The 26600-nt window shown below is 42.8% G+C and overlaps 1 protein-coding gene and 1 non-coding gene across 3 annotated transcripts; both read right to left on the bottom strand.

Annotated features, from left to right (window-relative positions):
- On the bottom strand, positions 1–26600 carry pcf11 (PCF11 cleavage and polyadenylation factor subunit). 2 transcript variants are annotated; one of them, XM_071337466.1, is made up of 15 exons: positions 26224–26600; positions 23710–23835; positions 23074–23256; positions 22589–22804; positions 21344–22353; positions 20091–20268; positions 10740–11355; positions 9042–10543; positions 4293–4359; positions 3503–3764; positions 3073–3256; positions 2692–2847; positions 1273–1365; positions 1121–1156; positions 1–988 (listed from the first exon to the last, which is right to left on the bottom strand). In XM_071337466.1, exons 1-15 carry the CDS (start codon positions 26461–26463, stop codon positions 773–775), a joined length of 5085 nt encoding a protein of 1694 aa, XP_071193567.1. In that variant the 5' UTR covers positions 26464–26600; the 3' UTR covers positions 1–772. The 2 variants fall into 2 exon arrangements, with proteins under 2 accessions (XP_071193567.1, XP_071193569.1); XM_071337468.1 differs by having other exon boundaries at positions 21344–22329.
- On the bottom strand, positions 1476–1611 carry LOC139538094 (small nucleolar RNA SNORA57). Its single transcript, XR_011667667.1, has one exon. It is a non-coding gene; the product is annotated as a small nucleolar RNA SNORA57 (small nucleolar RNA).

Below are 26600 nucleotides of genomic sequence, written 5' to 3'. Positions count from 1 at the left end.
CATTTTCAGATTTGTTTTTATTGGATATTCCGCATTACCAAGCAAAATAGCATTTCCCCCCCCTCAAACTTCTGCAACAAAAAAAAAAGTCAAAAGATATCCAACTGAAAGCGATTAGAAAACAGGATCACAGAATTGTGTAGAAATGTTAGTTGCTAGCCATGTCGTGCCGTATGTACACAGCAGTGTAGAGAGATGGTTGAAAAATTATTCCTCCTTACCTTTTGTAAACTAACCACTGACTGCTTCTTTTGAAATTAATTTACTATTAAGGCTAATTCAGAAGCCAAATTAGTAATTCATTAATTCTCTCCATCAATTCCTTGCCTCAATGGCAACCAAAATCTATTTATATATACAGAAATTATTTTTTACCTGGGAGGAAAGGACAAACTCATTAAAGCGATCTTCTGGGATTCTTAAGTCCACCCCTTTCATCAATATTACAACAAAAGAATACCAAAAATAGCTTTATTTATAAATTAAATCTTTTACATACATCTTTTCCCCAAAAGTACATATTTTTTGCAAAGGTAAAATGTTTAAGTTCAGGCAATCATCATTCATTCATTTACACAGCAAAAAAACACCTGACATTCACAGGCAGATTCCAAATACAAAAATGTATTCAAAGTTATGGCTGAGGGCCCCGCCTCAGAGGTGGTCAAATATAAAAAAATACCTCTTCCTTACAAAACAAAGGGAGGAATGGAGGGAGAGCAGCCCATAAAAGAGGAAAAGAAAAAGCAGCATGGTTTTTCTTTGTTTTTTTTTAGGAAATTGCACTCGTTTCTCCCTCCATTTTCACCTGAACTTCATCCTTCACATTTTGAGCCTCACCGCCCGCCTCAGACAACGAAGCCTCCACTTCCTGTTTCACCGCAGCACAGCAAGAAGTGACCTCATCGTTCTCACGTTTTATGAACGCACCCAGCGGGTTCTCCATCAGCTTAATGGGGGACGGGGTGACGTCCAGGAACGAAGATGTCTGGCGGGAGAAGAGAGGCGATTGACAAGGAGGAAGAGAAATGATCAGTTAAAGCAGCATAGAAAGACTTGGAACACTTCATTTCACAGACCAAACTAAACAAACAGATCAAGTGACCAAGTGGTTACTTACATTGTTATAATCTTCAAAACATGAAGGATGATATGTCTGTGGAAAAAGATAAAGACAAAAACATAATATTTTATTAGTTTTTCCTTTACAAAGAGAACGATTTTGCTAACAGCAGGCTCACGCTACGAGTGATCTTTGTAGTGAACACCCACCTTCTCGTCGACTCTGATGGCATCTCTCAGGTGCCACTCCTCTTCCTCCTCCTCCCAGTACATCTCAAACTGCTCCTGGCAGATCTCACACGTCTACACACAGACAGTGGGGGAAAGAATGGAATCTTACAACATTCTGACAACGTGCAGTGTATACCATCAAAATGATATGGCAATATACAGGCTACAGCAACATGATACGAGAATGCCCCAGCTACTGAGGATAGAACCAGAAGACAGGGAACACTCTGCCACCGAAGCCATGGCACTGGACTTGTTCTACCTCCATAACACATACACACGAGTACAAAGGAACAGCATGCATGCCAAGAATGGAGGTTCAATCAACTTGCGTCACTTGAGTGGGTTGAGTCACTGACGTGATCTTCCTGTCTGGGTTGGCGCCCCCCCTTGGGTTGTGCCGTGGTGGAGATCTTTGTGGGCTATACTCGGCCTTGTCTCAGGATGGTAAGTTGGTGGTTGAAGATATCCCTCTAGTGGTGTGGGGGCTATGCTTTGGCAAAGTGGGTGGGGTTATATCCTTCCTGTTTGGCCCTGTCCGGGGGTATCATCGGATGGGGCCACAGTGTCTCCTGACTCCTCCTGTCTCAGCCTCCAGTATTTATGCTGCAGTAGTTTATGTGTCGGGGGGCTAGGGTTAGTTTGTTATATCTGGAGTACTTCTCCTGTCTTATCCGGTGTCCTGTGTGAATTTAAGTATGCTCTCTAATTCTCTCTTTCCCTCTTTCTCTCTCTCGGAGGACCTGAGCCCTAGGACCATGCCTCAGTACTACCTGGCACGATGACTCCTTGCTGTCCCCAGTCCACCTGGCCGTGCTGCTGCTCCAGTTTCAACTGTTCTGCCTGCGGCTATGGAACCCTGACCTGTTCACCGGACGTGCTACCTGTCCCAGACAGTTTTCAACTCTCTAGAGACAGCAGGAGCGGTAGAGATACTCTGAATGATCGGCTATGAAAAGCCAACTGACATTTACTCCCGAGGTGCTGACTTGCTGCACCGTCAACAACTACTGTGATTATTATTATTTGACCATGCTGGTAATTTATGAACATCTTGGCCATGTTCTGTTATAATCTCCACCCGGCACAGCCAGAAGAGGACTGGCCACCCCTCATAGCCTTGTTCCTCTCTAGGTTTCCTCCTAGGTTTTGGCCTTTCTAGGGAGTTTTTCCTAGCCACCGTGCTTCTACACCTGCATTGCTTGCTGTTTGGGGTTTTAGGCTGGGTTTCTGTACAGCACTTTGAGATATCAGCTGATGTAAGGGCTATAAAAAATAAATTTGATATAGCAGCAAAGAGGGGACCAACTCCATATTAATGCCCATGATTTTGGAACGAGATGTTCGACAAGCAGGTGTCCATATACACTACATGACCAGAAGTATGTTGCTACCCACCTCATCCACCACATCTGCAGCTGCTTTAACACTCTGGAACTCTTTCTCCTTGGCGGCCTCCTGGGTCTTCTGCACTACCTCCTCATTCACCTTCTCAAAGAACAGGCTCTTGGCCCGCTCCTCCAGGTCCGCTATCTCCTCAAACTCTATCCAGTCCTGAGGACGGGGAAGAGACAGATGATGGGCAAGGGTTAGAAAGACTGATAAAACATGATCAGCTTTTTATTACAAGGCGATAACTAATCATTCTCATTGTAAAAAAGTGAGTGTGAGTGGGTATTGTTCATATTGGGGTAGAAGGTAATGGTTTTACAATGAGGTAGTTCTAGCTGTGGTGGCTCAGACACAAGGTGAGAGTGTGTGCGTGTTCATCTCTCTTACCGTGAGGCTGTAGTACCAGCGGCGGTGGGTGACCTTCTTGCTGATGTCTTTCTCAGAACGGTTCAGCCGGTAGTGCCAGTCCAGGTGGTCAGCATAGACGTCTGTCTGAGAGGCGGTGAAACGCATGCCGCAGGAGTAACACTGGATCCCTGTGTACAGCTTAGTCACCACGCTGTCATACCGCCTGGGGAAATGGACAAACAGAACCAGTGGTTAATAGTCATACATTTTACATATAAAGACAAATACATTACCATTTTATGAACACATGTGGACCATACATTTTATTTATCTTACTCAGAGGATCACTGGACAAAGCACAACTAGAGAATTCTCATGCATAAATAACTAGAGTGAAGCATTCATTGATGTCAATGGTAGATTGACATCTTCATAATCAGACCAGCATGGTGCATTTCAGCAAACGTACTGTTTCATGTCTTCAATGACGAAGCCGGTGAGGTCTGGGACATTCTCATCCTCCTCCTGCTCTTCCTCTTCCTCCTCTTCTACCATGGGAGGGGTCGGTTGGGTGGCGGCTGACTCTGTACCGCTGGGTGCTGCAGCAGTGTCTGTACTCTGAGCTGGTTTGATGCCTCCGGTAGAGATGATGCCGGTGGAAATGAGCTTGGACAGCAGGTCGTTTACATCTACCTGCCCAAAGTGACTCTCTGGAAGAGGGAACTGGGGAGCTGGGGAAGAATGACAAACCAGAAATCAACTGACATCAAGCAATTACCAAACACTTGTATTGTGTGTTTTTCCCCCCTCTTTACTTTATTTTCATTGAATATTTTAGATCGGTTGCATTGAGAGGAGTGTTTTCAAGTAAGCAGTTAATTGTACTGCGTACACTACGCTGTACATGACAAACTTGATTTGATCCTTACCCAGTGATGGATTTACAGCAATAGGTACTCATACTGGGCATGCGATTCATCTGATCTCAGAAGGCCAGTTTCACAAACCCAGATTAAGCACTCCTGGACTAAAATGCTTTTTTCATTGAGAATGTCCCATGTTTTTTTTGTTTTTTTAAGTCATCCAGATCTCACAGATTTCTAAATCAACTAATCAAGATGAATCACTTCAAAAGGCGGAGGATGAAAGACTATCACGATACCAAATGCTGTAACATGAAATAAAGAGCCCTTTATCAAACAACAACATTGAGAACAGAAAGTAGATCTGGGTGAAATAAAAAGTGAACATGATCTTACCAGGCTGGTTGAAAGGCACTGTGCTGGGAGGGATGAAGGGCTGGCCAAGGTTAGAAAGCATGTTCATCTGGAACAAGGACAAAACAGACATTTAGCCTTCAACTGACCTAAATAGCTTGTATCCAGTCCTCTCCCTCCCGAGCACATCGGGCGTTTGAGTTAAATATAAGATGTTCGTTTGGCATTAGGATATCAGGGCCTGCTTAGAGAAAATAATTGTAAGCAAAGCCTCAGTAGAGTAAGGACTTCGGTCGCGTTCCATATTATGAAGTTTAAGAGATTCAAGATTGCAGAGGTGAAAACTATAGTTGAAGGTTCAGCTGGGAGGAACACTCTCCATCCAATGAATTGTTCTGTTCATTATATGAATGGCTCCACCCCAGTGTGACTCTTTAATTTTTATGAAGTGCTTCACCAAGCTACATTTCACCGTAAAGAGAACCCACTGTGGGTGATAACTAACACAGAATGAGCCAAAATATTTTGTTCTATATCAGCTGGGGGGGGTGAAGCCTCATCCAATTAATTGTTCTACTCATTTATGAACTGAATGGGAGCGAATGACCTTTAGTGCATCAGTGTTTCACCATTTTGTTTATTTCTATCAACTAGGGCACCAGTGAGGATTTCTTTCACTGGACAACTTGTTACAGCTGTTGATAAGTCATTGATAAAAATGCTTAGATCCCCCCCCCCCCCATTACATTAAGATACAAGGGGGATCTTAGCTATGTATAATTAACCCTTTATCAAGGTTGGCGTCTTGGCGGATTTATCCAAAATTCTGTGACATAAAACATTACTTTTGTGTCTGTGGATGAATGGCAGTGTAAGTTGCTATACCATATATTAAGCACTAAGTTAAATTAGACCTCGAACTTGAACCCTGTAAGAATCCTGGATCTAGCTGTCAGACACTTTTTAGTATAGAGATCTCAGAAATGCAGTGTAACATTCCATGTCTTATGTTGTTACGGGGTGAAAACTGTTTTTCTTCATGTGTACACAAATCCAAAATAATGTATGCATTGCAAAACCGAAGGCTTCTAACCAAAAGTTACCTTGCCTTGATACTTAAAACCTAAATAGATGTGATCATTGTTGGATGCACATTTGGCGTCCAGCGGATTTTTTTAATTTAACCTTTATTTAACTAGGCAAGTAAGTTAAGAACAAATTCTTATTTACAATGACCACCTACCAGAACCCGGGTGATGCTGTGCCAATTGTGCGCCGCTTTATGGGACTCCCAATCACGGCCGGTTGTGACACAGCCTGGGAACGAACCAGGGTCTGTCGTAATGCAGTGCCTTAGACCGATGCACCACTCGGGAGATTAATTAAATCGTGATAATCTGATCCAAGGAAGGAATGTTCCGAATGATAGTCAAGTGACAAGTGATAATGCATGGAATGCAACAGCTGAAGTGCCGAAGAAGAAGAAAAAAAGTGTTTGTGAGGAATGTCCAGAATATTTTAGTCTCATTTGTTACGCCGGTGAAGATAATTGTGACAGGATCCACATTGGATAAAACATCCCTAGCGAATTGATGTTGATCATCTGTTGTAGTCTGCTTGATTTACAGCAGGCCGTCAGATTTAACAGAAAAAGTAACGAGTTCATGTTTTCATGCCTCGGATTGGACAATTGTGTAGAATAGACTACTGAGCAACACCCAACGCTATTCCAACAAATTATTCTGGATATAAAAAATAAAAAAAACATAGCCTAGTGGGCTTATTCAAAATATGATCAGGTAATGCAATAACATGACAAATATATTTAGCTTCCCATGTTAGACCTGCAATTTAAAGAAATATAAGGGGCTTGCTAAGCTACAGGAGTGTTTTGCTAGCACAGACTGGAATATGTTCCAGGATTCTTCCGATGGCATTGAGGAGTACACCACATCAGTCACTGGCTTCATCAATAAATGTATCGATGACGTCGTCCCCACAGTGACTGCACGTACATACCCCAACTAGAAGCCATGGATTACAGGCAATATCCCACACTGAACTAAAGGGTAGAGCAGCCGTTTCCAAGGAGTGGGACTCTAACCCGGAAGCTTATAAGGAATCCCGCTATGCCCTGCGACGAACCATCAAACAGGCAATAATGTCAATACAGGACTAAGATCGAATCATACTACACCGGCTCCGACGCTCGTCGGATGAAGCAGGACTTAAACTATTGAACTACAATGGGAAGCGCAGCCGAGAGCTGCCCAGTGACACAAGCCTACCAGATGAGCTAAATTACTTCTATGCTCGCTTCGAGGCAAGTAACACTGAAACATGCATGAGAGCATGAGCTGTTCCAAACGACAGTGCAATTCCGCTCTCCGCAGTCGATGTGAATAAGAACTTTAAATAGGTCAACATTCACAAAGCCGCAGGACTCATAGCACTCATGTCTGTAGCCATGAAGCGCTTTGAAAGGCTGGTCATGGCTCACATCAACACCATTATCCCAGAAACACTAGACCCACTCCAATTTGCATACCGCCCCAACAGATCCATATGACGCAATCTCTGTTGCACTCCACACTTCCCTTTCACACCTGGACAAAAGGAACACCTATGTGAGAATGCTATTCATTGACTACAGCTCAGCATTCAACAACATAATGCCCTCAAAAGCTCATCACTAAGCTAAGGACCCTGGGACTAAACACCTCCCTCTGCAACTGGATCCTGGACTTCCTGACAGACCGCCCCCAGGTGGTAAGGGTAGGTAACAACACATCCGCCACGCTGATCCTCAACACGAGGGCCCCTCGGGTGCGTGCCCAGTCCTCTCCTGTACTCCCTGTTCACTCACGACTGCACGGCCAGGCACGACTCCAACACCATCATTAAGTTTGCAGATGACAACAGTTCTACAGCTGCACCATTGAGAGCAACTAACGGGTTGCATCACTGCCTGGTATGGCAACTGCATGGCCTCCGACCGCAAGGCACTACAGAGGGTAGTGCATACAGCCGAATACATCACTGGGGCCAAGCTTCCTGCCACCCCGGACATATATATCAGGCGGTGTCAGAGGAAGGCCCTAAAAATGGTCAAAGACTCTAGCCACCCTGGTCATAGACTGTTCTCTCTGCTACCACACAGCAAGTGGTACCGGAGGGACAAGTCTAGGTCCAAGAGGCTTCTAAACAGCTTCTACCCCCAAGCCATAAGACTACTGAACATCTAATCAAATGGCTACCCAGACTATTTGCATTGCACGCCCCCACCCTTTTACGCTCCTGCTACTCGGTTTATTATCTATGCATAGGCACTTAAATACTCCACCTACATGTACATATTACCTCAATTACCTAGACTAACCGGTGCCCCCGCACATTGACTCTGTACTGGTATCCCCTGTATATAGCCTCCCTATTGTTATTTTACCGCTGCTCTTTAATATTTTTTGTTACCTTTATTTCTTATTTTTTGGGGTTCTTTTTTCTTAACTGCATTGTTGGTTAAGGGCTTGTAAGTAAGCATTTCACTGTAAGGTTGACACCTGTTGTAGTCGGCGCATGTGACTAATTAAATTTGACTTGAAGTAGCTCAGAAATTAAAGTACTGGAATAGGCCTACCTACCTTTCATTTCCTCAATTTGGTGCTTTATAGTAATTATTGTAGTCAATTGATGTACTCTTACTCCCTTATAACTATCTGTGATTTCATTTTTTATCCGTTTTTGTGACAGATGTGTCCACTTTCGTTTGTTTCCCGCTAAAGGGTGCTGCGCTACTCTGCTGCAGTAAATCCATGTGCGCTTATTATGAGGATGACATTCAATGTTGCATCCAATCTATTTAACCAGGCAATGTGCACATTATTCTCACATATTTTACAATGTAATAATTATAATATCAATGCATTGGCAAGCCCTAAACATTTATTCTTAAAATGGTAATGGCCTACTGACACTTTTTGCATGCTTTTGAGGGGGGGAGGGGTTCTATATTAGGCCTAGATATGTACAATTCTATAAATTATACAATTGTATAACATTGAGGTCCTTAAATTACAATTGTGCTTTAAGCAGGGTTCATACAGACACTGGCAAGTCAAATTCAAGGATGCATAATCCTATCTTGTTGTATAAGTGGAGTAATAAGCTAATGTTTCAAACTAAAATTTGTATCCCAATGTAACACATTGGCCCCATTATTTATAGAACGACCCATAAGCAGGATAGTTAAAGTGTATGTATGTGATGGCGTAAATGTGAATGTATGATTGAATGTGGTTTAGGTTAGAGCAGTGCGTTGCGATATATAATAACATACAAATCATTCAAATCCAGACGGAAGATATTTACACACTATAGTGACAGAGTAGCATTAGTGCATAAAATTGTGTATTTTTATTTAAAATGTATGTAGCTATGTCCTTGAGTTATTGTCTATTGATGTTTTGTATCATTCATGCTTTTTGAGGATCCCTCCAGGAAGAGTAGCTGCTGTGTTAATAATAACATAATAAATAAAATAATAAAATACTAACCACACAAAGACAAATGATACACACATACGTGCACGTACAAACACAAATATGAAACCTTCTCAATTGATGAAATCATTAAAGTCTAATGTACTTTTCGACCTTTCTGATAATCACTATGTGGTGTACGTCCCAAATAGCACTGTATTCCCTGGTCAAAAGTGGTGCAATAAATAGGGAATAGAGTGCCACTTGGGATGTCATAAATCCCCTATGTCATAAATCAAGAAGAGGTTCTCACCGGCTGCTGCATGTTCCCTGCCGGTGGCAGAGGCACACCAGGGGTGTAGAACGGAGGTCTGACGTAGGAGTTGTTGAACCCAGCCTGGGACACAGGGACGGGAGACACCGTGAAGTTAGCCCCCTGTTGGCCCACCACGTTCTGTTGCACTGGGAACGTCTGGAACTGCTGGGGGCCTCCGGGGTTGACTGGGTCGTACATGGGTGTCCCTAGTGGCCGAAGTGGGGGCTGCAGGTTGGGAGTGGCGTGGTACCTGGGAGACACCTGCTGGCCGGAGGGGCAGTCAAAGCGTGGGGGCATGCCCTGGGGGGGCAGAGAGGGCAGGGGGTCATAGCGCATGGGGCCAGGCTGGCCCATTGGGGTGGAGGGGTTCACTGGGCCATCGAAACACATCGGGCCTGGCTGGTTGGGAGCGCCGTCGAATCTCATGGGGCCTTGCTGGAACCGCATTAGTCCTTCGAACCTTCCAGGGCCGGGCTGCATGTGGGAGTTGTTGAAGTTCATTGGACCGTCGAAGCGGTTGGACTGCATGGGGCCGTCGAAACGCATTGGCCCAGGCCCCTGTCCTTCAAATCTACCGTCATATCGCCCCGATGGTCTACCTTGCTGCGGCAGTGGCGGGCCGCCGTCAAACCTTCCCCCAATGCCTTGTGGGTCCCCTCTCATTGGAACGTGAGGCATGGAGGGGCCGTCGTATCTTCCTGGTCCGTCAAACTTCTCTGGTCCTTTATGTAGCGGGGGGCCATCGAACCTGCCGGGGCCCTGAGGGTAGGGCCCATCATACCTTGATGGGCCGTGTGAGGAGCACCCTGGTCCATCGTACCTACCGGGCCCCTGGACGCCCTCGTAACGGCCCCCAGGGTGAGGCCTGCCAGGCTGACCTATGTGACCAGGCCCATCGTACCCAGACTGAGTGCCCTTGTGGGGTCCATCATAGCGTGGCGAAGGTGGTCCTCCTTTGGGACCACCGTCGTATCTCTGGGGCCCATCTGTGGTGTGAGGAGGGGTGTGTCCTGGAGACTCACTGTGTTTGCTGCGTACTGAGGAGAGCGCAGGCCCGCGGGGGGGACCTCCTGGGTGGTGGGTTCTGGGTAGAGGGGGGGTGTCCAGGGGCCCTTCTTCACACGAGTGCTCGCTATTGGGGCTCTCAAAGCGCGGGACAGGGCTCATCTCTGCCGCATCCATCTGCTGTAACGGGGACAGGCGCTCCCGCTCGTATGCTGGTACTGGTAAAGGAACCGGGGACTTCCTAATGGGGCCGTCCAGTGCCAGGCTGACTGAGTTCTGGAGCACGGGGCCGCTGGGGGGTTTGCGGTCGTGTTTGCGAGGGTCGTCGTAACGGGGGTACGTAGGTTTGACAGAGTGGTCTTCAGACAGCGGACCTCCTCCGTACCGCCTGGGAGGGGCATTGTAGCCGCTCTTAGGCTCCTCCCTCTCATCATACGGTGGTCTGTGATTGGGCAGCCGCTCACTGAGGGGAGAGTTTCGCTCTCTTTCACCAGCTAAGAAATAAAAACAATTACTAAATGAGAACAGGAACCATTTATCATCGGATAGTAATAAAACTAAGTCATAAAGCACTGCATTTACAGACATACTTCTGATTCATAATATATTCCCTTGGCTTGGGTGTCCAACCACGTATAACAAAATGTATCGATAAAATAGTCCCATCATTAGACATGAAACTCCACTTGCCTTTGAGTCTGTCAGTGGCGGTGGACTCCCTGGGGTCTTGTATCCTCCTGAAGCGTAGCCCTGGCAGAGACTTGAGCCTGGGGAACTCGTTGCCGTGGCTGTACTCCTGGATGATGGCTGCTGGGGTGGGCTGCTCCTCCTCTACCTCCTTCAGCCTGTCCTTAGGAAGCCTGGTGAACTTCATCCCTGAAGGAAGGGCGTTAGTCTCCCTGTTAACCTCAGTCTTGGCACCCCCAGGGCCCTCCCCGGGCCTCCCCAGCACCCCCTCTCCCTCCTCCTGGCTGTCCTCTCCGTCCCAGCCCTTCCCTCCTTGCTCCTGCTGCCACAGCACCTGGGTCCTCCTCAGCTTGGACTTGTGTTCATAGTAGGTAAGCTCCGCGTCGGACAAGTCCGCCCCAGAGGACACTCCCCCTGTGGGTGTGGCCAGCAGGGGCTTCTTCCTGGTTGGTGGGAGGTGGTGTGGGTGGGCGTGTCCGTGGCCATCCTCACTGGAGCCCTCCCAGGAGTCTCCTCCTCGCTGCTTCTCTTCCTGGTACTGGAACAGTTGCTTGATCTGGTGAGCCACGTTCAGAAAGTCATCATGGCTGATCTCTCCGTTCTCCAGACGCTTACTGGCCTACAGGGAGAAAGGGAAGAAGATGATTAAGTTATCTATTATCTAGTAGAAGAAGTTCACTTTGTCCCAATTTGATACAAATTTTGAGGTGTGCACACACCACAGCTAAGTTTCCTTTCCAGAAATGAGCGCATGTTGGCTCTTTCAAAGGCTATCGCCTGTATGGCTCATTATCAGGCAGGTGTACCATTTTAGCAATGAGCATTCTCCTGTAGCTTAATGGATGTAGTAGCATAGTGGCTTGGCTATAGATGGCTGAAGCATGGGGTTGGGTTGCCCATCTGCATTTGTTTAGGCTAACCCAATGGGCTAATCAATAATAACTTCACAAATGAAGTATCAGAATTGTGGCTTCATACCAATGCCAGCTTAGTATAATAATACTCAATACCATAACAATGCCACAGTGAAAAACATTCCTTAACCTCTCTTGGGTAGGGAGCAGTATTTTGAATGAATGAGGTGCCCAATGTAAACTGCCTGTTACTCAGGCCCAGAAGCTAGATATGGTAGTATTGCATGGTAGTATTGGATAGAAAACACTAAAGTTTTCAAAACTGATAAAATAATGTCTGTGAGTATAACAGAACTGATATGACAGGCGAAAACCTGAGGAAAATCCATCCAGGAAGTGGGATATTTTTGATGTGGGTTCTTTTCTATTGAATGCCTATACAGATTGCAGTTCCTATGGCTTCCACTAGATGTCAACAGTCTTTAGACATTGTTTTATGCTTATACTCTGAAAAATGAGGAAGAATGAGACCATTCTTTCAGTGGACTCCTAGAATGAACCAGAGCTAGTTTGCGCGCATGACTGATTGCGCGCCGTTTGTTGTTTTTCCTTTCTATTGAAGACGCTATTGTCGGGTTGAAATATTATCAATTATTTAGACAATAGACAACCTGAGGATTAATTATAAACATCGTTTGACATGTTTCGACGAACTTTACCGGTACTATTAGGATGTATTCGTCTGCATGTATTGACCGCCTTCGAGCCAGTGGAAGAACAAAATGAGCCAACAACAGAGTTTTTGGCGACATAAAGAGGGACTTTATCGAACAAAACAAACATTTATTGCGTAACAGGGACTCGTGACTGCAACCATATGAAGCTCAAAGGTAAGTGATTAATTTTAATCGCCATTTCTGACATTTGTAATTCCTAAACTTGGTTGTAAAATGTTTGTATGCTTTTGTAAGCGGGGCGCTGTCCTCAGATAATCGCATGGTATGCTTTTGCCGTAAAGCCTTTTTGAAATCTGACACAGCGGCTGGATTAACAAGAAGTTAATCTTTAAGCCGATGTATAACACTAGTATTTTTATGAATGTTTAATTTGACTATTTCTGTATTTTGAATTTGGCGCTCTGCAATTTCACCGGATGTTGGCCAGGTGTGACGCTACCGTCCCACCTGCCCATAAGAAGTTAACCTGTTGAGGATGGGGGCGCTGTTGTGGCTATTTATGCTAATCGTGTAATTTTTTGAAACGGCTTCCCACAAAGTTCTTGATCGTACAATATGCATATTATTATTATTATTGGATAGAAAACAGTCTATAGTTTCTATAGGAGTTGAAATTTTGTCTCTAAGTGGAACAGAGCCCATTCTACAGCAATTTCCCTGACATGGAGTCAGATTTCAAAAAATTTGGCCACTGTTCTGGAGTCAGTTAAAAGGGCACTGTTATTGCTATGACTATACGGACACTGCTTACGTCTTCCCCTGGATGTCTTTACGTGATGACGATTTGAATGGGGTCGATTGCGCGTTCACAGGCACTATAAATTAAAAAACCCTGAGGCTAGTCACTCTTTTGGAGCTGCGTCAAGCGCCTAGAGGACACCGACCCGCACCTGTTCCAAGCATTAGTGGAGGGAGTAATATTACTCGGGTCATGTTTCTACTCGTTATGGGAGTTAAAAACATCATAAGGTAGTTAATTTAAAGCGTTTTATAGCAATTTATATCCGTTTAGTGCGATTTTGGGACATTTATTTCTGAAACGCTGTGAATTGCTGGGCACGCTTCCAGTTCATCCCGAACGCAGTTGGCATTTCCACATGGCAAGAGGACAGCTTTCCACCAAAAGACAATTGGACCCAAGAAAGGATCCTTTGCCCAAGATACCGATGGAAGAACAGCTCAAAGTAGGACATTTTTATTATGATAAATCGTGTTTCTGTCGAAAAGTGTTAGTGGCTTCGGACGCCATGTTTTTTGACGTAGCTTCGCTTGGCGCAAGCTGTATTGAAAAGTAAGGATAATTTAAAAAATGTAATTCCGCGATTGTATTAAGAATTAAATTGTCTATCAATCCCTGTCCACCCTATATTTTTTAGTCACGTTTATGAGTATTTATGTATAAGAGTAGATCACTGTCTAAGTGGCGCACAGACTTTTTCTGACCAGCTGAGCTACATTTCACATTGTCTAACCATGATTTTGGTGGCTAAATATAAACATTTTCGATCAAACTCTATATGGATTGTGTAATATGATGTTACAGGAGTGTCATCTGAAGAATTCTGAGAAGGTTAGTGAAAAAATTAATATATTTTGGCGATGTTTACTTTTATCGCTCACTTTGGCTAGAATCAATGCTGGGCTGCTATGTGCTATGTGCTATGCTAATATAACGATTTATTGTGTTTTCGCTGTAAGACACTTAGAAAATCTGAAATATTGTCTGTATTCACAGGATCTGTGTCTTTCGATTCGTGTATGCTGTGTATTTTTACGAAATGTTTGATGATTAGTAAGTAGGTAAACACGTTGCTCTAAGTAGTTTTTCTATTCCATTTGTGACGGTGGGTGCAATTGTAACCTATGCCATCTACCTGAAATATGCACTTTTTTCTAACAAAACCTATCCCATACCATAAATATGTTATCAGACTGTCATCTGATGAGTTTTTTTATTGGTTAGGGGCTATAAATATCTTAGTTTAGCCGAATTGGTGATAGCTACTGGTGTTGGTGGACAAATAAAAGATGGTGGATTATGCTAATGTGTTTTTAGGTAATAGATGTACATCTTTACATATTGTGTCTTCCCTGTAAAACATTTTAAAAATCGGACATGTTGACTGGATTCACAAGATCTGTGTCTTTCATTAGCTGTATTGGACTTTAATGTGTGAAAGTTAAATATTTAAAAAAAATATTTTTTTTGAATTTCGCGGCACTGGTTTTTCAGTGGGGGTGGGGGGGGAGTGCCGCTAGCGCCACTCTCATCCTAGAGAGGTTAAAGTCAAATATACAGCATGGTTACTGTATAAAACATGTGGTCAACTCTCCATCTGGAGAGCTAGGTCACTGGGTGTGCAGGCTTTTAATCCAGCACTGCTTATTAAAACACACCCGAGTCAGCTTAACAAGGTCCTGTGGAGCAGTTGATTTGTAGAATCTGGTGTGAGAGTAGGGCTGGAGTCTACACCAGGGTTTCCTTTAGGAAATGTTGCCCTGGACAACATGACCTGAAAGATTTCAATATACCGGCCATGAGAGAAATGTACCGGACACATCTGCATTGGGTGTGTTACTCAGAGCATCCACCCACGCTGCTCAGAATGACACCAAAATCACACTTCTGGTGATTCATCTTAACAAAAAACATGGCAAACTGCAATTCGCAGGAAAAAGGGAAACACCATTATAAACAATGCACCTGATGCGGGCGGTATGACAGCGGTGAACACCCTATTTCTAAATTTGAGGTTACTCTAAAGATGCAACAACTAGGATGAAGGGTTGCTAATATGACTAGGATTATGCATTTGGCTTCTGGACAACGAAAGAAACGTCATGAGGAAGTGTCATTAGATAGCACGCATGGCAAAATGCCTAGCTGATTTGAGTTGCGGCTGTCAGTGAAAAGCATCTAAAATGTGTGAAGATAATGTGTCTTAAAAATAATTTAAAATGTTGAAAAGGGAAGGGGTTTGTGGCAAAGATAGCCTATAGGCGTCTCTCCAGAATGCATCCTCTCAGCTGTCTCCCGACAATTCTTGCGGGTTCATTGTTTCATGTGAATTGTTGGCTCTTGATCGTTTATTTAAAAAAAATATATATATACATTTCCCTATTACATTTGTCACCAGTAGTAAATGTACCAGAACTGTTAATCCTTGTCATTTGGTTACATATATTTTTTCACTTAAATTAGGCCTACAGTCATTTACTGTTCTCATTCTCAGAGTGGAAACGTTGTTTGCAGAGTTCACAACCTTCTACACTTGAGAAACGAGTTTTGATTTATTTCAGAATAATTTACGAATTGTACATTTCTTCATGGTCTTGTTTGGAGTGCTCCATGTGAGCAATGAGCATGGGTTAGGTTTCTCTGTCTTGTTAATGTTGAGGGAGCATGCGCGCCTGAGCAAGCATAGAAGTAGCCTAGCTAGCCTGCTGCGCGCAATTCTAGGTTAGTGCCCATTTGGGATGTTTGATTTCTGACCGTCATGTTCACCACTAATAAGCTTCTCAGTAATTTTTTCTTCACCTCACACAGTAAGTCAACAAAATCAAAAAAATGTTTAACAGCCATTGCGAATGATAGCCTAATAGTTCCTCACAGTAGGTCTATTTGAAAAATCTTTCCAAAAATCTCCTCCTTGATAACCACCAAGTCCCTGTGTGAAGGAGTAAAATATAATCTAATGATCACATATATCCAATGGAACGGTCATAAAATACATCTTTCCCTTGCGCAAAAACAGATGTCTGTCCAGTGCTAAAATGGCATGGGAAACTCTGGGACCAGAATAAGGCTAGTTAATAAATGTTGCACGCTCGCAAGAGACAGCTACAGGACAGATCCAGTTGACACAATGTTGCACTTCACTAGCCATATCTCAAGTCAAGACAGATAGAAAGGGAATCAAACAGGCAGAGTAGAGATAAATGTGATTGAAAGAAGTGGAATTTCTCAGTATATTTTCTGTATTATTTACTTGACGGCTTTATGTAGGCTACTTTTACTTAGTTGATAATGGAAGTTATAGGCCAACGGCTGCATTAGCCATCCTTGTTCCATGCGCTCATTTAGGCCATTCAGATGCCAATGGTCATGGTATATCAGTGTGTCCATATGGCAAAGACTGGTGCTCTCGCATTAGTGGAATTTTAACTAAGATTTATGATTAACCATTGACAATGATTTTGAAAAACAAAAATGTTATTGAAATGAAACTGTTCAATGAAAATCATAACTGACACGCAGATCGGTAGAAATGGTAAGATAATTTGTTTGCTTCCCCAAACTTGAAACTCAAGCGCTGCATATAAAGGTCTTTCTAAAATATTTGCCTGCACCTTTCTATGGTTGGATTTTCAAGCAAGGTAAGACATACCTCATAATATATAGTAAAATATGTTTTCAAAATGCATACTGCCTCCAGCTCGCATTGTAAAGTGGTTGATAACGCGCTAATAGCCTGCCTACCATTGTTTTTTCTCCCAGACAATTAATCAGAAACCATTTCTTTATGGGCAAAAGCTAGCAATTACCAGCTAACGGAAACCCTGTTCTATATACCCAGTAGCTCTCTTAGAGGTAATATGCTATAAGAAGGGGGCAAATTACAGGCACTTCAATGCGGCCGGTGAGCCATTTTAAAAATGAACGTGTCTTTTTATTTCAATTGCGTTTTCTGCCCTAAAATGTACTTCTTCCATGCTATACAAAAACTCAGATAGATGGTCCTGTAGCCTTGCAGCTGCTGGTATTAGGCATACATTCAGACAGTCACTCACAGTCACTCGGTGCTTACGCTCTCAATTCGAATCTACGTTCACTGTCCATGCTAGACAACACTGACATGAAAAATTGGTGCGTCAAAAGAGAACAGTGGAATCAAAAATATTTTTCACTTATGTGGGACAGAAAGCAGTCTGATATGCCAAGAAAGTAAAACCGTTTTGAAGGAATACAACCCCAGTAAAAAAAATAACATTGCCAGCATGCTAATAACTACGCTAGCAATCTGTCCTCCAAGGAAAAGGCAAGCTAGGCCTCTGAACGTGCAAGCCCCCAAAAATATTTTTACCAAACTGTCCTCTACTCAAGAATCGGTAAATAAGGGAAGTTACATAGTGGCACATAAAATTGCAACGCAAAGAAAGCCTTTCACCGAAGAGGAGTTTGAGACTATGGTGGAGACTGCTAACATACTTTGTCCGGGTAGTGGAGAAAATGTGCTTATCACACCGATCCATCACCGGCGTGTGTAAGTGATAGGCGAGGCGCTTACCTCAGAGCTAAAAAAGAAAACGGAGGGCTACAATCTTTTTTCTATCGCCCTGGATGAGAGAACTGACAAAGACACGGCTGAAGACACGGCTTTACATTTTTTTGTCAGAGGAATGAATGATAACTTTGAAATAACAGAGGAACTTCTTGCAATGGAATCGATGATTGGACAACCCAGAGGCTCAGACATACACAACAGTGTCTGCCTGCTTGGGGAAAAAAATTATACCGTGGAGCAAACAGATGGCTCCCTAAACCTAAAAAGACTACAAGACAAAGTATGTGAGAACTACAGCACTATCCAGTGATGCACTTGGACACTGGCCTTGCCCCCATTCATTTGACATTGAACACTTACTACAATGGCTCAGATTGTATGTTATTTGGCTGAGATTATTTGAGAACTGTTCAGTAAATCGGATTTCATCTATCTCCATTCATATCACGAAGCCAAACGTTTTAGCTATATGCCTGTTCCATAATATGCGGTCAAACAGGCTTTTCAATAGGAACTGAAATTATATAGTTTTTGCTCTTATTTGTGTCATTCAGATTGTACTTTAGTAATGGAGATGTTTTTTATTTTAAAAGTGCTGTTTCTATCACATATGCCTATTAATACACGTCTCCAGTCAAACCTTTTTTCACAAAAGTTTGCACTTTGTGGCTTTGAGTCTGATTGTACTTTCTAAGGGTAGAGATGGTACAGTGACAGAATGGTTCTGCAATCTTAGCAGCATGTGTACACCTACAGTACATTAGTAGTTGTGTCAAGGTGAACAAAGGCTTCAAATGTTTTATCAAGTATATAGTATGTGACCATTCACGTGGTTTGAAAAGCTCAATGTGGCCCTTGAGCCAAAGAGTTTGGCCAACTCTGTGCTATAACATACATTAGCCTACAACCAAAAAGTCTAATAAAGTAATTCCCTCATTCAGGTATCAAATGGCTATACTTCAAAGCAAGGTAGTTAAGCGGGAGGGTTCTAGACAGACTTTTTTCCAGTGCCAAGTAAGACATGAAAGGTAGCCGTTTCATCTAACAGGTTCAGGGAATGCTGGATATTTTGATGTGCAACATGTCTAAATGGGATCCAGAACAATCAGATATTTTGGGCTCTTTAGAAATGATTTTGCTTGCATGTGTTTTGGACAAAAATACTAAAATCACCAGGGATTCAGCTAAAAATACATATTTCCTAAATAAAATGTATTCCCACAAAAAAAATGTAATCAACGTATGAAATTGTTATTTTACAATCTATTTTGGGGCTTAGTTGTAGTCAATTGACAGTGTACAAATTATTAAAATTATTTTCAGTTAGTTTCGACAAAAATCGTCCAGCGGCTGAAACTAGTTCCCTGGCCGAGGCTATGCCTGTAGGGCCTATGCTACATGATTTACCAACTGAGGAAGTGGGAACTCAAAACACATTATCTAAATTGCTAACTCTAAATCGGATAGTATTGCTAGATGGCAGTGAAATTGATCTAACATTAAATGTAATCCTACAAACATGTTCCATAGGTAGGCCTATATAGGCTACTTGGTGTAGGCCTATTCAACGCAAATGGCTCGCTCTGTATCATCAACTACACTGTTTGTAAAGTGGTGTTATTTCCTTTATTGACAGTTAAGAAATAATTATTACTCACATTAAGCTGAGACTCCTCCTTTTGAAAACAGCAACAGTAGTTTGTTTTAGAAACTGTCTTGCTGGCAATTACGTTTCAAAATGTAGCTCAACTGTCATGTCAGTATGCTGTCGCTTATCAGAATGCATCTCTCTCTTCACGTCGTGTGCAAAGGGGGGAGCGGGAGTGAGAGCCAGCAGCGAAACCGGGACAGGGCAGATACTTTCATTGCAGGAAGCAGGTTAATGAACATTGCTGTCGATCAAATAATGGCTTCCGAACCAAAACAACAAACATCTTGAAAGTGCGCTTTAAGTATTATTTAAAAAAATTACAAAATTTGCCATGGTGGGAACAATTAAGCAGCGGCACAATATGGAAACACTAATCATCTCCATCACATTTTTTAAGACCTTTGAAAATGGAATCTAAGACATTTAAGACTTCATTTAAGGACCGAAACACACCCTGATAAATATACAATGAACTACAAAAAAATACTGAACCTATTCCCGACACAAAACATGAGGATGGGAAAAGGCTGAGGGGATGTTCTTACAATTCGATTAAATTGTGTGTGTATAACATAATTCTATTTCCATTTTTGCGTCCAAAATGGCACCCTATTGCCTATATAGTGAACTACTTTTGACCAGAGCCCTATGGGTCCAGGTCAAAAGCAGTGCACTATACAGGCCATTTAAGAAGCACCTGTGTTGAGGCATACCTTTTGAGCAATTCTCCCTTGTATACTTTGCAATTAAATGCGGCATCTATTACCTACTCAAATTGTGGGGAGGAAAAGCTGAGGAGATAGGCCCATGTTTTTTTGTGGGTGTACCTTTTTGAGCAGGTCTCTCTTGCTGGCAGAGTGAAGCACCTCTGGGATCTGCAGGTTAGCATCGACACTAAGGCGATGCTGTTTGGGGGTGGTAGGTCTCTTGCTGCTGGAGTATGACGGCCGTCTCTGTGGAGGACCTGCCGCCTTCCCATGAGCCTCCTCTGACGACAACTTCAGACTGATGAAGGAATTAGTTAATTTATTTGACAATTTTAAATAAATGTGGGCAGTTTCCCGACGACAGAGATTCTCCATTGACCACGCTTTTTAGTCCAGGACTAGGCCCAATCTGTCTGAGAAACCACCCCTTCGTTGCCTCAGTCTTGTGAGTACAAAAATACACAGATATGCAGACACATGTAAGAGCAGTGGTTAGGAGTGAGAACACGCCTTGTACCTGTATTATCTGGGACACACCCTAACCTAACTAACACCACCAGATAACAAGCTGACTATATGTGTCTGGGGTTCAAAGGCAGATACAGTGCCGTGAAAAAGTATTCGCCCCCTTTATAATTCTCTATTTTTGCATATTTTTTGATACCGAATGTTAGACCTTTAACCAAAACCTAATATTAGGTTAGGTCTTACATGAAAATGGTTAATAAGAAACAAATTAGAAGTTTTGGAATGGCCTAGTCAAAGTCCAGACCTAATCCCAATTGAGATGTGGCAGGACTTGAAACGAGCAGTTCATACGTAAACTCACAAATGTTGCCGAGTTAAAGCAATTCTGCATGCAAGAGTGGGCCAAAATTCCTCCACAGCGATGTGAGAGACTGATCAACAACTACAAGAAGCATTTGGTTGCAGTCATTGCAACTAAAAGTGGCACAACCAGTTATTGAGTGTAAGGGGGCAATTACTTTTTCACACTGGGGAATTGGATGTTGCATAACTTTATTGATGTTATTTGTTCACCTGGGTCCTTTAGCTAAAATGGCATTTTGGTTGAAGATCTGATAACATTCAGTATCAAAAATATAGAGAATATCAAAATATAAAGTTTTTTTAATTTTTTTTTAAAGGGGGCACATACTTTTTCAAGGCACTAAATACCATTAGGCGAGGATAAGAATACACTGACGTGATGCCACATATACTAGTACACAGCAGACTGAGAACATACCAATATCAAGACTTCGGTACATTCTTAATAACACCCTATTCCCTACATAGTTTACTACTTTTGACCAGAGCCCCATGGCCCATTTGGAAGACAGATAGTTCACAGGATATATCAGCCTACTCACTGTTTGTTCTCTTCCCAGCCACTCCTCCAGCGCTTGGCATTCTCCTTGGTCTCCTTGCCCTCTGAGGTAGTGCGGGGGGAGGAATGCGTGTCCCTGGCCTCAACCGGCCTCTCCTCAGCCGGCCTCTTGGTTCTCCTGGGCTCAGACGAGCTCTTCTTGGGGGTTACCCTCTCCTCTCTGGTGGTCCCGTGCTGGGGGAAGTCCTCATGGTGAGAGGAGTGCTTGCCTCCTGACTGCCTCCCTCCTTTCCCAGGTTTGTGTAAAGGAGGAGAGGGGGAGATGCTCCTGGCTCTCCTCTTGGGGGACCTCCTCTCAGTCTTCCTCTTAGGTGAGTGCAGGTGCAGCGAGGGGGAACGGGAGCGTTTCCTGGCGTTGGTCCTGGCATTCCCTCTGATCTGGTTCTCCGGTTTCTCTACAGGCTCCGGTTTCTCACGCTCCGGTTTGCTGACTGTGCCGTTGGCCATCTTCCCCCTGCCTGATGCCTTCATCACTGCCTCATCCAGCTCTTTCTCCTTATCAGTGCATTTCTTCTTCTCTTTCACCTCTTCTTTCGGTTCGGCCTTGTCATGGAGATGTTTCCTCAGCCTGGGGTCTTTCTTGCCCGTGGTGTCCGCTGTCGTCTTCACGTTCTCAGCCTCATAGTGCTTGCTCTTCCCAAGCACCCCTTTAGCCATGGGAGAGAGGGACTTGGACTTGGTTTTCACTTCTAGAAGCTCTTTCTTGGGGGGCCGTGTCCTCTCGGGCCTGCCGGGTCGCTCTGGCAGCTGTTTCTCCGGTGTGTGTGCTGGTCCTCCCATACCGTGGCCTTCTTTCTTATGGCTGGTTGATTCTTTGGCCTGGAGGGCCCCTGGGCCGGCCCGGTTGAGGCGGGGGTCCCTGGTGGGGGGTTTGGGGTCAGAGACAGGGGGGATACAGGATTTGATGACAGAGGGAGGCAGGGTGGCCTTTGGCACTATTGCTGGAGTTGACAGCACCACGTTAGCAGCCTGAAATGTAAAAGAGGGGCAGGACTGAGAACATCTTGTGTTTAGTAAACGAGACAGTGCACCAGAAGACACGAAGAAAATATAACAGAAACCTACCTGTTTAAAATTGTATTATTAATAGATTTTAAATGTTTAAGTTACAAAACACCAACACTTCTGAAAGTGTCTACATTCACCCTGAGGACCAAACCATTTTTTTTTTTTTTACATTTAAATTAGATTTTCAAAAGGGGGAAATGGGTACAATAGTGAGTCTCACCAGTTGTGCTTTGGTCTGCTCAAGCTCAAGCTCAATCTTCTTCTGTTGTAGCTCCAGTAGCTGTTTCTGCTTGGCCAGCAGCTGCTGCCTTATCACCTGCTCCTGGGTGATGCTCTTCTCACTGACGCTGGGGACCACTGCAGGCTGGGGAGCAGGGGCTGGGGCACGGACTAGGGGTGCGGGGGACAGGGCCCTAGGGGAGGTCACCTCCTCAGGCTAGAGCGGGGAGAAAACATTCAGGGATGGGAAGGACTCAGGTCGACAGGTAGCGGAGTGTGTGTTTGTGTAGAAATGTCGAAATGTCCAGTGTTGCAAAGGGTCAGGATGTCTTTTACTTTATGGATTATATTGTCACGAAGGTTGTGCAATAAACAGCAAAACTTGAATAACTTGAGCGCAGTTTCTACTTTCCTCTATCCACAGATGCTTTCAGAACAGCAGATCCTCCTCTCGGACACATACAGATACACAGACAGTTTACTCACATGTTTTAAAAATTTAGGGTTGACATGAATGCTGGCGTTCACAGTAGGGGGCAGTGCTTTGATGGGCCAGGCCGGGTCGTGAGAGTTGACTCGCACGTCCAGAGCATAGAGTTTCTTCAGCGGGAAGATCTCATCCCAGGTGGAGCGTAATTTGAACAGACTTTTCCTAGTGTTCTCATCCACCTACAAAACAGAGGACACAGCTTGGACCACAGTTCAACTCAAAGACCTGCAGCACAGTACTTCACAAACTAACACATTCTACCTTCAAAGGCCTATAGTTTAGCAGTACATTGAATTCAGGCAAGATCAAGAAGGCACTTGGAAAATGTGTCTAATTACACTAACGAAGGTGCTTTGTATTAACTGTTAAACAGTGTGAAATATTACACATTCTGTATACCACACTGCATTTTAATGCAAAGACCATTAATGACTTGGATATTTTCCAAATCAAGCACTTCCCCAAATCAAAGGGGAACCACACCAACACCATTTTATTAGTAAAAATGCATTATACAAGGAAAGAGATAGAAGAGACTAGACATTAAAAGCAAGCAGTACAGTGGTCAGCTCATTTTATAAAAGGTGCTTATTAATCTTCAAGAATGCACAAAAATATAAAGTAGTATATACCTTTTCAAAAACACATATAAATGAAGTGACTAGGTTTTTAGCAAACACTGCAAGGTATTCGCCTCCAACATTCTTCACTATGGAATCCACTAAGTACAAAACTGGAAGCTTCTCGGCAGCTGGAGCCTAGGGTAATAGAAAACTCAACAAGTTTAGAAAACAACAGGGGTTAATACCAACATTTCAGATAAAAGGCATCACATTCATTATGTATTAGTTAAGCAAAAAGTTAACACGTAAGAAGTGTTTGGGCTAGGAAAAAAATCCTTGTCAGTCTTGGGTAATAATTGCAAAGTTATATTTTTTTTTAAATGTCAAAATCAATTGATTGTCCGTGGCATGAAAAAAAAAATGTATTGTAGGAAAAAAGAGTTGCAAAACAATTGTCATGTAGGGGGAAAAACTGTTACAAAAATCTGTCTATTTTCACATGAACTGTTGTGCAATGCACCGGTTACAGGATCAAGGTGTATATATAAAAAAAAAAAAAAAAATCCATTAGGAAAATACCAGTCCAAAAGTATCTTCATTCTCGAACAAAACATTGAATGTCCATAAAAAGTACTTTGTTCAACTATTACTTGTGTCTTGTATCGGGCGCAGAAAAAAAAAATATATTGTCCATCCAGAAGAAATGGTTAAAGTTTTCCTTTTTTTTTTTTATTACCTCCAAAGAGTGTCTCTGGCAGAGAGATCACTCCATGTACCGTTCCCGTTTTATTGAATGAAGTCACTGTTATAACATCCCACTCTGAGGGGCAGTCCATTTGAAGAAGTATTATCTCCCTTTTAGAACAAAAATAGGATGTAACACACTAAGAGGCGGTCGACAAGAAGAGAGCAGGATTTGGGGTGGGTTCATTTAAAATGTGCAATTGCAAGATAAGTCTTGAACAATGTGCCATGAACAATGTGCCATGAAAAGCAAATCACTAGGACTTTACTTGATAAATGGTCATGAGTAAACATGACAATTTCAGTTGTAAACCCAATTCACATGTCAATAAAACACAAAATAATTCAAACTATACAAATATACTGCATTTAAGCCAATAGACATTCCCATATAAATGGTGAACGCCTTGGTTCTGATAAGTGACAATGATCATCACATTGATCAAAAACGGATTTGAACACCAATCAGGCAATAACCAGAGATCTGATTCTGTACCAATAAATTACACTGGGAAATAAAAAAGACAAAAAGCATATTTCATATTTTTTATTATCACATTTTACCATTCATTGACATTTCAAAATTCAAATAGATAATATCAAAAGCAGCTGATAAGTCAAATTGAAAGAGACCAGTTTACTTTCACAAGAAAACTATTGACACTATTCTAAATTTCAACAGCTACATATTCGGTCTGCATCTGTGTGTACCTATTATTTGTTTTGTTATTATTACTTCAGCTAGCTAGATACTTTTGTCTAACAATAACTTACCAGCAGTAACGTTAGGCCTGTAGGCCACCTGAAGTTACAAACAGATTACCTTTCCTGCTACTGGATCAGCCGATCGACCCGTGCATGGCAGTAATTAGTTATTTTATTGGAGGTGCACAAGAGGTGGATTTCAAAAACAATAGTTTCTTTCCACACGATACATTTTTTCGGTTACAAATTTTGTGGAAGTACATACCAGCCGTAACGGCAGTGATTACAATAGTTGCTCAGCGAAACTCCATTATTTGGTAAGTAGCGGACTTTTTTTTTTACATTATTAAGCCTGAAAATCTGCTTCATGGCCTTAAAGGAGACTCCCTATATTCAACGTATCCTGTACCAGATTCTGGTTCAAGTAATTTATGTAGAAAGTGAAACAAGGCCTAAATGTATGCAATAACTATTTTGCATTGTTAGGTAGGCCAGTGTGTACTGGTTTAAATTTGGCAATTGATGTGGCCAAACCACGTGTGTAAACCTGTCAAACTTGTGGAATGCTTTGCACTGGCATGCTAGCGTTAGCTAACTGAAATAGCCAACATTAAGTTTCCTCCGTCATGTCGCCATATTTGATTCGGTTTCGGTACCGTTAACGTGTTTCCAAATAACGTTAAGTTCTGAAATGTGAAAAATATCCCACAGCATAACGTCTTTATATAAGATTTGACAAATAATGGTGGCTTCCTAACGTTACTCTGATCTGGCGACTGAATTTCTGAATAATTTCCTAGCAAACGACAATCGGCTTTCCGAAATGACATGTTAACGTTAGCTAGCTAGTTCAGGGGATAACATTAGCTAGCCGTAGGTAATGTTACATTACCTTTCTAAATGTAATCAGCATGAAATTAATTGCTATAACGTTAATATTTTGTTGAAACGAAACTGGTACTGTTGACAAGAAACGTTAGCCAACGTTATGTCGCCACACCAAGAACAGCGATTCAACAGTGTTGCCGCCATGATGTTGCCATGGGCAGCTGTTTCAAGGCTACTGTTAGCTTACACATAGCTTTCTTCATCGAAGTTAATAGCTGAAATTGAAAATTCTATATTCATAAAAACCTTGGTGATTTGTGCTTCAATTATTGCGACGATATCCTTGGCGAAGTGCAGATTCTCCTCTGCCAGAATGGTCAGCATGTTGATGTGAGGTTTACTGTTGAATGTCAAATCTTCGAGGGAGGACTGATACTCTCGGCAGGCATCTTCCCTCGCCGCGTCGTCCATCTTTGCGATGTGTGATCGATCAAATACTAAACCAATCTTATCAGAAACATAACCATTTATTACGAGGCAGTCCATAAACACATTTGACTTTATATTTATTTTCCAACTCGTTACGAATTATTTGTATTCCCTTTACATCTGTAATCGACGTTTCCACTCTTCTTTTTTATGTCAGAAGATGGCGGCTGCAACTCGATCAACTAAACGCGTCA

Source organism: Salvelinus alpinus, chromosome 13 (assembly GCF_045679555.1).
Source record: "Salvelinus alpinus chromosome 13, SLU_Salpinus.1, whole genome shotgun sequence".
In the NCBI taxonomy this organism is placed as follows: Eukaryota; Metazoa; Chordata; class Actinopteri; order Salmoniformes; family Salmonidae; genus Salvelinus; species Salvelinus alpinus.
Note: the sequence above shows the minus strand (reverse complement) of the source record. Positions and strands in the feature narration are given on the sequence as shown.